Source organism: Leopardus geoffroyi, chromosome A1, assembly GCF_018350155.1.
Source record: "Leopardus geoffroyi isolate Oge1 chromosome A1, O.geoffroyi_Oge1_pat1.0, whole genome shotgun sequence".
In the NCBI taxonomy this organism is placed as follows: Eukaryota; Metazoa; Chordata; class Mammalia; order Carnivora; family Felidae; genus Leopardus; species Leopardus geoffroyi.
In genome coordinates, this window is record NC_059326.1 from 100,379,537 (window position 1) to 100,392,143 (window position 12,607).

The 12,607-nt window shown below is 44.1% G+C and overlaps 1 protein-coding gene across 8 annotated transcripts in view; it reads left to right on the plus strand.

The window, feature by feature from the left end:
- The window catches only part of LOC123602363 (synuclein alpha interacting protein), a 159,837-nt gene that overhangs the window by 73,782 nt on the left and 73,448 nt on the right, over positions 1–12,607 (plus strand). For all 8 annotated transcript variants that reach the window (XM_045486881.1, XM_045486889.1, XM_045486876.1 and 5 more), the window contains exon 2: positions 9,169–9,272. In XM_045486881.1, coding sequence (XP_045342837.1) covers positions 9,216–9,272 — 57 coding nt within the window. In that variant the 5' untranslated portion in view covers positions 9,169–9,215. The remainder of the gene's footprint in view (positions 1–9,168; positions 9,273–12,607) is intronic.

Consider the following 12,607-nt stretch of genomic DNA (forward strand, 5'->3'; position numbering starts at 1 on the left):
TTGCCACATGAGACTGAGTTTTCCGACCACCGGCTGTCTTGACCTCCTTATTCTGTCTCAGGACATAACAGCTTGCCTCTGACCTTCTTAAAAGTGGCATGTAGAACCAAATATGTTATCACTTTCTTGTGTTTATGTGTGTGTTACTATTTTTTCTATTATACATTATTTTGTCTTGGGCAGCTACTATAAGCATAGATTTCTCTCCTTCCTCTTTCCAGAAAGAATTTCAAATATTAAATTTCTTTTTATAATATTTATTTACTTTGAGAGATAGAGAGTAGGGGAGGGGCAGAAAGAGAGGGAAAGAGAATCTGAAGCAGGCTCCGCGCTGTCAGTGCAGAGCCTGATGCGGGGCTCGATCTCACAAACCATGAGATCATGACCGGAGCTGAAACCAAGAGTCAGAAGTTCAACCAACTAAGCCACCCGGGTGCCCCATCAAATATTAAATTTATGTTAAATCTCTCTCTCTCTGTCACACACGCATGCACACACACACACACACACACACACACAGATTTAAAAGTGCCTCTAGGCTTAAAAACTAAGGTCTTATCAAGCTCTTAGGTTCTAGTGTAAGTTCATTGTCAGCCTTTAGATTTTAGAAATAATGAAATGATCCCCCAAATTATTTGCGAGAATTTTGAACTATAAGCTAATGCTCAAAACTACAAAAAGACCAATCTTTATGAAGATTTGTCAGAGCAGCCCTGACCTCTGGAGTTTCTCCAGAGTGAGATTCTCCAATATCTTACCTAGCCTTTTGAATAAGACATAAGGAAGGATCATCATAATCATTTCCTTTGAAGACGAAGTCGAAGTATTAAACCAACTAGCTATGCAATATAATGTTTTATGGACCAGTTCAGGGATCTCTTTGGGTAAGGGATGGTAGGTGGAAAAAGATCTGTACCCTTTTCTCTCATGATGATGATCATGCCTGCTATTTTTTCTATTTAGACTCTGCTGGAGAGGAGAAAGGGCAATTTGTTTGGCATTGCAGTTTGTGAGCACCCAAAGTGATACAATTAAGGGCTAAGGATGTGTGGGGAACTCTGACCTAGTTGGTTCAAAGACATGCCCATGTTTCAGAGCAAGCCGGAGGGCAAACTAGAAGAGTCCCAGAACTAGTAGGAAATAGCTTGTCTGAGCTGCCTTTCTCCTACTTAATACTACTTAATTTTGGCCAAACTATTCTTGTATTTTCCCATCTGTAAAATGGAAAGGATATGATTGCAAACCATGATATATACCCACTGCCTCCTCACAGAGTTGTAATAAATAAAGTCAGATGTAAAAAAAATTAAAAGTGACTTGAAAACATCAAATGTCTGGGGTGGCTGGGTGGCTCAGTCAGTTGAGCGTCCAACTTCGGTTCAGGTCGTGATCTCAAGGTTGACAAGTTAGAGCCCCATGTCAGGCTCTGTGCTGACAGCTCAGACTGGAGCCTGCTTCGGATTCTGTGTCTCCCTCCTTCACTCTGCCCCTCTCCCACTCACGCTCTGTCTCTGTCTCAAAAATAATTAACATTAAAAAAAAAACAAACGTCAAATGTCTGATACAGGCACAGTTTAACACTGCAGTTTTGGCAAACTGGGAAAACGGAGAAAAGCCAATTGAACATCAACAGCCCCGGCTGTGTGTCTATGAGGCAGTTATAGAACCTCTCTGAGCCTCGATTTCCTTATCTCCACAAAACAAAATTCTAAAGATATTTGTCTTTCAGAGCCTTTATGAAACATAAGTGGGAAAGTAGATGTAGAAGCACCCAGGCCCTGGGTGTAAAGTTTGTTCCAGACCGAGCACCAGACCTAGACCCGAGTGCAAAGTTTTGCTTCACTACTGTTCCTGTGGGCAAACAGGAAGTATCAGCAGCCCTCCCCTAGGAGCTAGAGCAGCCGGGTCAGTTTGTTATGGTGAAGTCTCTTGCTTGATGGCAAACATTCACTTGCATTTTCTCCAAGCATGCCAGAAAATGTAATACTCAAAGAAAATGTGCTGTGTTTACACTCCAGCTTTGGAAATAATCCCCTGACCACCCCAGCTTACCCCTCTGCCCTTCACCCTTCAAGACCCCTTTTTTTTTTTGGAACACAACAGCAGTAGGTGTTCAGTTGGTGTTCTCCATCTTTCTGGAAATTCTGCTCAAGAACTCTCCACCTTTGCCCACGCTGTAATCACTGCCTGGGACACCTACCCCCCCCCCCCCACCGCAGCCCTACAGCTCCCCTCACCATTCATACCCTCGTTCCTCAGTGTACAGCTTAGACCTTACCCATCCCAGTCAGACTGCCTCATCTCCAGGGTCTAGGTTGGCTGTCTCAGGATTCCTGTGTATTTATTTCTCTCAGCAAGGACTACATTTTATTGTCATGACTTGTTTGCTTCTCTGTGTCACCTTGGACTGCGTGCCCTGTACGGGTGTGAACAGTGTATTATTACCCAGAATTTACCTACAGGGATAGTTCATAAATGAAGAAGTGGATGAAATCTCCAGAGCTCATGCTTTCTGCCTTAACCCCTCGTGTATACTTCTTGGCTCTCCTTCAGTTGCCTCTTTCCAGTAGAAATTTCTTGCCTCTATCATTTTTCTCCTTCAAGACTGGGCATTTAGCGACTGCCATGCTTCTGGCCACTGTTGAATCAAAGAGTCAAAGAAACTGAATCCAACATTTGGAATGAGTTGCTTCCTTGCCAACCAAGCTACTGAGCCAAGTGGGGACGACATTTCATATATTTCACTTTTTTCCACCCATGCCTTCCAGTACTTAGTGTATGATTTGGGAGGTGGGGGGGGAGCTCTTGTTATAATAAAGGAAGTAAGTCCAGTATCGAATGTGCAAGCTTTCAAACTGAAAATGTATCCCAGTATAGATTTGGCTCTGTGTGTGTGCGTGTGTGTGTGCACCCGAACGCGTGTGTGTAGGGATGTAGGCTGCTATGTTTTCCCAAGTACTGGTGAGTTAAAGAGCAAAGAAAGCAGCTGTAATGCAAATCGAGTGAGGTTACCTCATCCCCAACAAAGCACTCTGCTCATTTATTTTGACAAGCCCAACTTGGGTTTAATTACCAAGCCTTGTAGCAAACTGGTAAACGGAGCAGTAGTGACTTTGGCAGAAAAGGAGAGATCTGTGTAATGTGAGCCTCCAGAATGAGTCCATGCTGACTCCTTGTAAAATGGAGTGAGGCAATTCATTTTAAGAAGAATTTCGGTAGAGCAGTTTAGGTAACGTGTGACTGTAGTCACAAATCCGTGAGTCTTTTATGAGCCAGGCACACCGGAATGTGTCCATTAAGTCAGGGTAATTTCTCACAGAAATTCTGTTGGCCCTTCCAAGCTTTTTCCACTGATGATGCCATCATCCAACAGACTTTTGGAAGCCTTCATTTTGAATTACTTTTAGAGCCTGTTTTCAAGTCACAACCAAAAAGTTAAAAATATCACCTGAAGATCAGCACAGTACTAGAGTGAGGGAAGGCTTTTTTTAAATAAATTGCTTGCCTTTTATTATCCAGTTGGTCTTAGCTACTTTGAGCTCTTGCCCCAGATTGAGCCTTCCCTCGAAGGAAACAGTTGGACCATCCCTGAGGTCCCCTATGAGAGGGTGACATGGTGTTGATAGACCCATTAGGGCCATGAGCCCCTCTGTACACTTTAATAGGCACTTGGAGGGACTTCTGTTCCTGGCAGATTATCAAAACGCCATGAGAATAGAAAAACTCCTTCCAGACATGGTGAACAGTTGGTGCTCGGGATGTTGTCCTTTATCTCCTCTAGCTGAGCAGCCACTCAGAGTTTGGGTGAAGTTTCTCCCACTACTTTTGGCGCAACAAGAGAAGGGGGAAATGTGTCACCAACAGGTTCTGCACAGCCTCCAGGTCCCAGCCGCCTAGCCTCGTGTCTCCACATTCTACTATTTCATTTCTTTTTTCCCTCCTGTAAATTTTCCTACGGAAGTTGGTAGCACTCAACCATTAGAACCTGTTTCCTTTACCTTTCTCTGCTCTGTCACTCACTGACTACCTTCCATCTTCCATCTTTCCCCAGACCTTAAAAAAAACTAAGCACAGAGCCTACCTGCCTCAGTGAGTAACAAACTGAAAGTTGCTGGCACTGATAAAGAGAAATGAAAAGCCTGGCTGAGACTGAAAGGGAATGATTTCAGCCAGTCAACAGTACCCAAGGCAGACAGATCTTGTAAGAGGTGTGTTGGGGCGTTGCTCAGTCGGTTAAGCATCCAACTCAAGTCATGATCTCACAGTCTCATGAGTTCAAGCCCCATGTCGGGCTCTGTGCTGACAGCGCAGAGCCTGCTTGGGATTCTCTCTCTCCCTCCCCCTCCCCCACTCACATTATCTGTCTCTCTCAAATAAAGAAATAAACGTAAAAAAAAATATTAGGTGTGTGGGGTGAAGGGGGACAGCATTACAAAAGACAGCCTTTAGGACCTCAGAGAATCTGGGACAGGTGACTGCCGCTTGGAGGGTGAGGGTTGATGGGGAGGGGGAATGGAACAAATTTATCAATGACCGGGTTTTGAGATCTCAGAGGGGCCCAAGTACAACTATGATGCATAGCAATAAAAATTTCATGTAAAGGATTTTAAGCTCGACTGTCCTTTCTGGGGAGGCTGAAAAATATTTTTCACCTGATTGCAAACCCACTCTGGTCGGCCCTGCATAAGGTTAGCTCTCTTGCATCCAAGCTGCTAGCCTGGCCAGATAGAGGGTGGCCTTGGTTTTGTGTGTGTGTGTGTGTGTGTGTGTGTGTGTGTGTGTGTGTATGTGCTTGCACTTGACACAGCTGGCACCCTTGCCTCTGGTCACAACAGTGAAGTGGCTCCCCGTAAATCTCCAACACCGATTTCAACAAAGCAAGAACCCTTCCTTCCTCCGGGGTGAAGTGAAGGAAACACAGTCCCCACCTTGCAGCATTTTATGACCTTGGTGGAGGTTTTCTTTCTCTAGACCTTAGAGCAAATGGAGGCTCCCCAAAAGTATGAATCGTAACAAGCTGGTAATTTTTTTTTTTGTAAGAAATTGTTGCTGTTGTGGCATGAGAATTTAAAACAATCTCAGAATACAAATTTGATCTTGGAATACAAATGAAATAAACATGATTTGTCAGGAGGCACTAACAGAAAGGGGTGGTGATGGTCCTTATTGTTTCAAGCTGAATTCCTTCCAAGGATCACACACTCAGATGCCCCCAAGGCCAGGCAGGGCTCAGTGAGGAGAGCAGAAAAGGGGAGCTGGTGAACTGGGGAGCACAAGCCTGTCTCTGAGGCAGCTCAGCTGTAGCCAGTTGTTGTCATGGGGCATATGGATCCGTGTTGGCCAGAACTTCAGATATTTTTAAAGCAAAGCCAGAAATCCAGAATTTTATGTGAAATCACCCAAGGTCTACAAATTGGCCACTAACTCGGTTTTTTTAAAAACATTGCTAGGGCCAGACACATCACATCTGTGGGCCAGACTCCACTCACGGGGGCATCCTGTGTGTGTCCTCTGTAGCTGTGTATTCCCTTAGAGCATGTGGTCAGGAAAGGGGGCCCACTGCTTTCCACTGTGGGCTGGTGTGTGCGGTGGGACGGTGTCCCTAGAGCAGGATGAGAAAAGCGCCCGCAGCCCAGCTCCATTTCCTTATCGTGTTGGAAGACTATCCACAGCTGCTCTAAGCTGACCTCATCCCTTCCCATCTCATCCCGAATTCCTCGGAAGGGAGTGTCCAGCCATGCCAGGTGCCCCGTGGAAGGGCAGATGCAGAGGGCGGGGGCAATGTCATGATCCCTTGGGACAACTGTAGCCTCACTGTCTACTGAAAAGGAGCAATGAATTTTGGGAACGTGGCCGGATCGGTGAACCATGGGCATTTCTGCACTTTTACAAATGAGGATGTAACACTTCCAAGGTGGCCCCTGGGAAGAGAGAAGCACTGAAACCAGACAAGAGGAACTGGGAGGTAGAGAAAATAAGGCATCTTAAGGAGATGACTGCATCTGGAAGCCCATTAGGAGTAGAGAAGGGTCCTGGATGCCTTGACCCCTTGATCTGAGTGTGGACCACCCAGCCCATTGAGATAATTATGTGCAGTGGCTGAGGTCTTCCTCTCATAAGCTGGAACTCTTATAACTTGTGTTCTGGCCTACGGAATAGAGAATCTCACTGCTGGGGCGCCTGGGTGGCTCAGTCAGTTAAGCGTCCAACTTCAGCTCAGGTCATGATCTCAAGGTTTGTGAGTTCGAACCCAGAACTGGGGTCTCTGCTGTCAGCCCAGAGCCTGCGTTGTATCCTTTGTCTCCCTCTCTCTCTCTCTCTCTGCTCCTCCCCCACTCTCTCTCTCTCTCAAAAATAAATAAACATTAAAAACAAAAAAAGAATCTCACTACCATCTCCAAGTGTAGTGTAAAGATTGTCTGCTTTAACGTTATGCTTTATATCATCCACTGGCTGTGTCCCATTAGAATGGCTGCACTAGAGTGGATATTGCTCCTTATATCATCAGAACACCTCAAATAGGGGCTCACTGATTACTTGTTAATTTGCTTCAGTAAGACGTGTTCATACGCGTTTTATATGTGGTCTGTATTTCTAGGTACTTAGAGATCCACTCTATCCCTGGCTTTGATGCATGGTTTTCTGCTTCTTCTCCCCATGTATCCGTGTTTCTGGTGATATGCTTTTGTCTGTGTGCTGTCCTCACCCCCACTATTATCATGTGTTCACCAAGACCATAGGATTAGAGTCTGTATGTCAGCAATTCAACGTGGAGCACAGATGTAGGGAAAAGAAATTAGACTGGAAGAAAGTCTGTTAGCTGACGAGCTAGAATCCAGATAGCCTGGGTTGTCCCAGAATCCACCAGAATGGAAGAGAAAGTTATTTTGTGTAATTTGCAAGTATGAGTGTGTAGATTTTTCTCTGCACATCTTTGTGAGGATTGAAGTGATATATTTTTGTACCAAGCAATTTACTTAAGGACCTCTTTTAAGATTTCTTATAAACATTAAGATTTCTGGATATGTATATATCTATATATACATATATCTGGGATATATATATATATATATAACAAATATTATATTACTAGATATAATATGTAAATATATACTAGCAGCATGTATTAATAGTCATTATTTAATGTCCATTATTTATTAGGATAATTAACATAATTATTGTGAAATTATTACAATTTTGTTAATAATATTAATATGTAATATGTAACCTTGATTTGCAATATTATATATGTATATAACAAATACAAATTAATTTTCTTTTCATTTTCATTTTAAACTTTAACGTGATTTCAGAAGAACTTTTAGGGGTACCTGGGTGGCTCAGTCGGTTAAGCATCTGACACTGGCTCAGATCATGATCTCGTGGTTCATGGGTTCGAGCCCCACATCAGGCTCTGTGCTGACAGCTCAGAGCCTGGAACCTGGTTTGAATTCTGTGTCTGCCTCTCTCTCTGCCCCTCCCCCACTCATGCTCTCTCTCTCTCTCTCTCTCTCTCTCTCTCTCTTTCAAAAATAAATAAACATTAAAAAAATTCTCAATGGGTAATCTCATTTGAACATGGTAGTAACATCCTAATCCTTTCTTGGATCAGCTCTGTATCCATTATAATTAAAAATATGTGAAAGGTGCATGAGTGGCCCAGTTGGTTAAGCATTCAATTCTGATTTCAGTCAGGGCAAGATACCAAAGTTCATGGGTTCAAGCCCCGCATCGGGCTCGGCCCTGACAGCACAGAACCTGCTTGGAATCCTTTCTCTCTGCCCCTGCACCTCTCATTCTTTCTCTCTCACACACACAAAATAAATAATAAATAAGAGAATACATAAAACTTATAAATAAGCTTCAATATATGTGTAAAAATGGTATATGCATGTGGGAAGAGAAGAAGAGGAAATACTGAGAATTAAATCAGCTGATGGTTCTGAGTTATGGATAGCAAGTGATTCCCTCCCCCCATTTATTGTAATTAAACCATTTGTGTAACTTAAAAACAAACAAAAACAACAACAAGAATGCCTCAAAATGAGAAAGCAATGCCCCCGGAGTAAGAGTTCCCTTTTCAAAAACAGGCATTTTTACACTCTCAGTCTTACACTTATGAAACCCATTTTTATCAGCCTGGATTTATTTCCACTTTCCAATAATGTATTCCTTAGTCGTCTTATTTCTTGGTCTCATCAAGATACCCCTTGATTAGAAAACCGAACGAGGGAAAAACTAAATTATTTCCGACGCTCCAGTCTGCGTACCTAAGATAGTTTCTGTCATACCAAAGACAAGTTCCTGGAAATGCGGTCTTTTTCCATCTCCAAGGCGGCTGTGCGGGAGATGCTGTGCACTAAGGCACCGCCAGGAGATCTATATTTCTGTTCTTGACATCTGTGGGTGCCACTGCCACCGCCAATGGTGATGATGATAAGTGATGGGAAAATGAACTGGGAGGTGATGTATCTTCCTTGACAGATTTAAAGGATTGCCGTGGGCAGCCCCGAGGCAAGTGCTGACTGAGGATATTCTGGCGCCTGTGTGGGTCACCGTGGCACAGACAGGCAAAGCTGTGAAGAGCTGGGAGCAGTGCGCAGACTCTGTGCTTTCGATCTCTGCCTGGATCCTTTTTGTGCATTGGGGGTGCGGGGGTGGGGGAACTGGACGTTGTACTATAGAGTCTGAAGCATCCGTCGCTGTGGGTTCGTTGGTCTCCGTCGTGTACTTGGGTCATTCCTGTGGGGAGCCGGTGTTTACGGTGCCGTGTGCAGCTTCCAAGGCTATGCCCGCGGTAAACAGGGGAACAGGGTGAATATCCTAAGATTTTGAGGCTTTCACCCAGGGTGCGGTAAGTGCTGGTTGTGGGCTGGGTGCCTCCTAATATTGGTCAGCGGGGAAGTGTCTGACCTGAGCTATGGCTCTAGCAAACCCAGGCAAATACAGACCTAGGTGAAACAAAGGACCCTGGCTGCTCCCTGGGGAGCCTGAGGTGCTGTGCTTCCTGCTTCTGGAAAGCCAGGCCTGGGATGATATCCAAAGAGAGGAAATGAGCTAGCACCCAGTTACCCTACTCACTTTGCTGGTTTAAACAGACCTAGGATTTTTGGTTGTAAAACAGCTAGTAACCCTTTGGCTTTCCTTTTTTGCTTCTGTCTTCTCCAGAGCTTTTATAAACATTTGACTTTACTCAAAATGTGCAAAGAAGAATAATGGAAGCCCCTGAATACCTGGATTTGGATGAAATTGACTTCAGTGATGACATATCTGTAAGTCGTACTTCTTGCAAACAATGCTTCAGGAGGTTCTGCCTTTACCTGTAATCTGCGGATCCTGAACTCTTCCAATCGCGTTTAGCAGTTGATGGCAGATGGAATGTGGCTTTGGGGTCCCCTGGACCAAGAAGTGAATCTCACTTAATTGTGTGTATGGCATGGTGTGTGTGGGGGTGGGGTGGGAAAGGCATATGACCTCATCGAGCTCCCCCCTTCCTAATTGTTGTCGAAATTATTCACCAAGAAAATTTATGAAATGCCTGCAGAGAGCACATGATCAACCCTATCAGTGATAATTCCCTTTATAGGACTGGGTTTACCGCAGCCAGCTTTCTCTGGAGCTCACAAGGACACGACGGCCAAGTTGTTCACTGATGAACAAACAGTAAGATGAATCCTTCCAGGCACTGTAGGTGTCAAAGCACAGGTTGGATGCTACTGGGGAATACTGAGAGTCATGTGTTGATGAGGACTGGGCCAGCTCCTCTCTGAGGCCCTGTTTAATCCTGTGAAGCTCTGAGCTGATGAACTTCTTCATTGTCAGGAGCCACCACCTTCTTGCTGCCTCCAGCCTATCTCACCATGGCTCTGAGGGGTCCTCTGTACGCACCCTGCCTAGAAGTGACTGTGCATTATCTCAGGCCACATGGTCAGTTCTGCGTCCGAGGCCAGCCAGCAGCCATGTTGGCTGCTCACAACCCCAGATAAACCGGCTCTCAGAATATGTGATGAGAAGGTTGCTCTTTCTAAACTAGCCATATAACTTTTCTTCCCAGGATCTTCGTGGTCACAATTGCTGACCCTACTTTTTCATCACTGTCTCAGGGCATGGAGCTTTGGGTCACCACTAGAAATGGTGTCAAAAAAGATAAGCTTCTTTTCACACACCTCTGGCAAAGTTATTTCTTTACTCTGCTATTCGCTATTCACTTTGAACTAAAACTTGCATACTGTATGCAAGGATTGGATTCCTCGGGTGAGTTTGATGAATGATCTGCTTTATACAACCTTGGATGATTCTTGGTGTGCCAGGGAAATGTGAATGCCGCCTCTCCCTATTTTAGCTTCCAAACAATCTTTATTAATCCTCATTGAGACCAGTGCAAAGTGAGTTTCTTCCTTCCCACCTTATCTTTCTGTCTCTTTCTCTCTTTTTTAAGTTACTATACTTAAAAGTGTTCAGAACATGGTTCTGTTATAGCATTGACCTTGAAGTATTTTTTTAAGTGTATTTATTTTGAGAGAGAGAGAGAGCAAGAGTGGCGAGAGGGCCAGAGAGGGAGAGGGAGAATCCCAAGCAGGCTCCAAGTTCAACACAGAGCCCAACTTGGGGCTCGAGCTCATGAGCATGAGCTCACAACCAGAGCTGAAATCAGGAGTTCAGCAGTCAACCAACTGAGCCACCCAGGCACCCCTCACCTCGAGGTATTTTGAGCCTAGTGGGGAGAAGCAAAGAAAGTAAAGAATAATGTGGGGAGATGTAGGGAGTGTGGAAGCTGTCTTAGAAAGGAAAACATACATTATGATTAGGAGTTCAGAGTAGCTCTCTTAGCTTTGATAATGAAGCAGCATTTAAGGAGCTTGGGGTTTGGAAGGCTCCTGTTGGGCTCCAGCCTTGTTCTGACCTGTGCTGACTGGAGAGCAGTAACTTTGCCTCTCCCAGATACCCACCAACTTTTATTGCTGTGTTGAGGATTGAGTGAAATAATAATATATGTGGAGCACGCAGCTTGGCACACCGTTAAGTTGCCCTTAAAAATGGTAGCTTTTGCTATTATTTCAGTGAATAATAACAATGATATTTATATGGCCAATGGTGAAGAAAGAACTCAAGGGAAAAAACCAGGCATCATGTCAGGACTTTTTTTTTTTTTTTTAAATACAATAGAGCATTTGTACTTACAGAAGAATCATCTGGCAGCAGCCTATAATTTTGATGAATTAGGGATCTCCACTTGAAAGATAATAAACCATGTTAAGCAATAGCCCACGCTGTTTAGCAAATCGGGATACGGGATTATGTAATAGTCGAGCTCCTACAACTTGACCACTCTGAAACATAAATAAAGATTATCCATCTGTAATTGTGTAACTGCACTCAAACCTTCCCCCACCCCTTTAAAGATGTTTCTATTGTTTCGATCTTTAACCTGCATTTAAACTTAAATCAGAGGGGAAAAAAAATGATACTGCGTGGAATGGTTGAAACAATCACGGCTAACATTTGCCGAACACTCACTCTGGGAGAGGCGTTATCTTGCTTAATCCTCACAACAATCCAGTGAGGCAGGAACTTGTCATGATTTTCATTTTACAGACAAGGACTCTGAAGCATGGAGATGTTACCTAACTTATCCAGGGCCACCCTGCTAGTGGGGAGCCATCTCTCTCTAGGATACCTGCTTCAGGCTACAACACCTGACTGCCTCTCTAAATCTATTACAGTGGTCCTCATCAGGGTTGATTTTACCCACCCCCCAGGGGACCATTTGGCAATGCCTGGAGACATTTTTGGTTGTCATGGCTGGGGAGGTGTCCCCCCTGGCATCTAGTGGAGAGAGATCAAGGATGCTTCTGAACAGCATAAAGTGCACAGGGATCCCTACAGCATCCCTTACAGCAAAGAGTTACCCGGCCTAAAATGTTGGTAGTACTGAGGGCAAGCAATCCTGGTTTTTCTTAAACCACATGAAATTAAAAGAAGCTCTACTTTGGCAACCTCTATAATATGGTAAGTTATTTTATAATACAGTAAAACCTCCGTTTGCAAGCATAATTCATTCTGGAAACATGCTTGTAATCCAAAGCACTCATCTATCAAAGTGAATTTCAAGAGCCATTGGTTCAGCTGTGATCCTGTGACATCCGGCATTGTGTACAACTCGTACTGCGAGAGATCACTCATTTATCAAGTTAAAATTTATTAGAAATGTTTGCTTCTCTTGCAGAACACTCGCAGGACAGGTTACTCGCAATCCAGGGTTTTAGCATAGTTCCATCCGATCCAGGTTCAAGCCCTTACATGTGCCAGAATCGTATTGTTCTTATTTAATCACTTCTTGCAGAAAGCAGTGATGACCTCTTCAATATTGAGATGATTGTTCTCAGCCTCTTTAGGTAAACGAGGAGCAGTGAATGTTACAACCGCTTTAAGAGCTAAATGGAGACGATTCCGATGCTGACGTTTAACAAGATGTGTTCAACTTGCTAATTCACTGGCATAAAAAGAATATAGCCTCCCATAAACATGCCTTTGCTTTTAGGATTCCATAACCTCCATCTCTGATGGCGCTTACACCTCTTTCCTGGTAAATTGGCAGGAGTGGGGA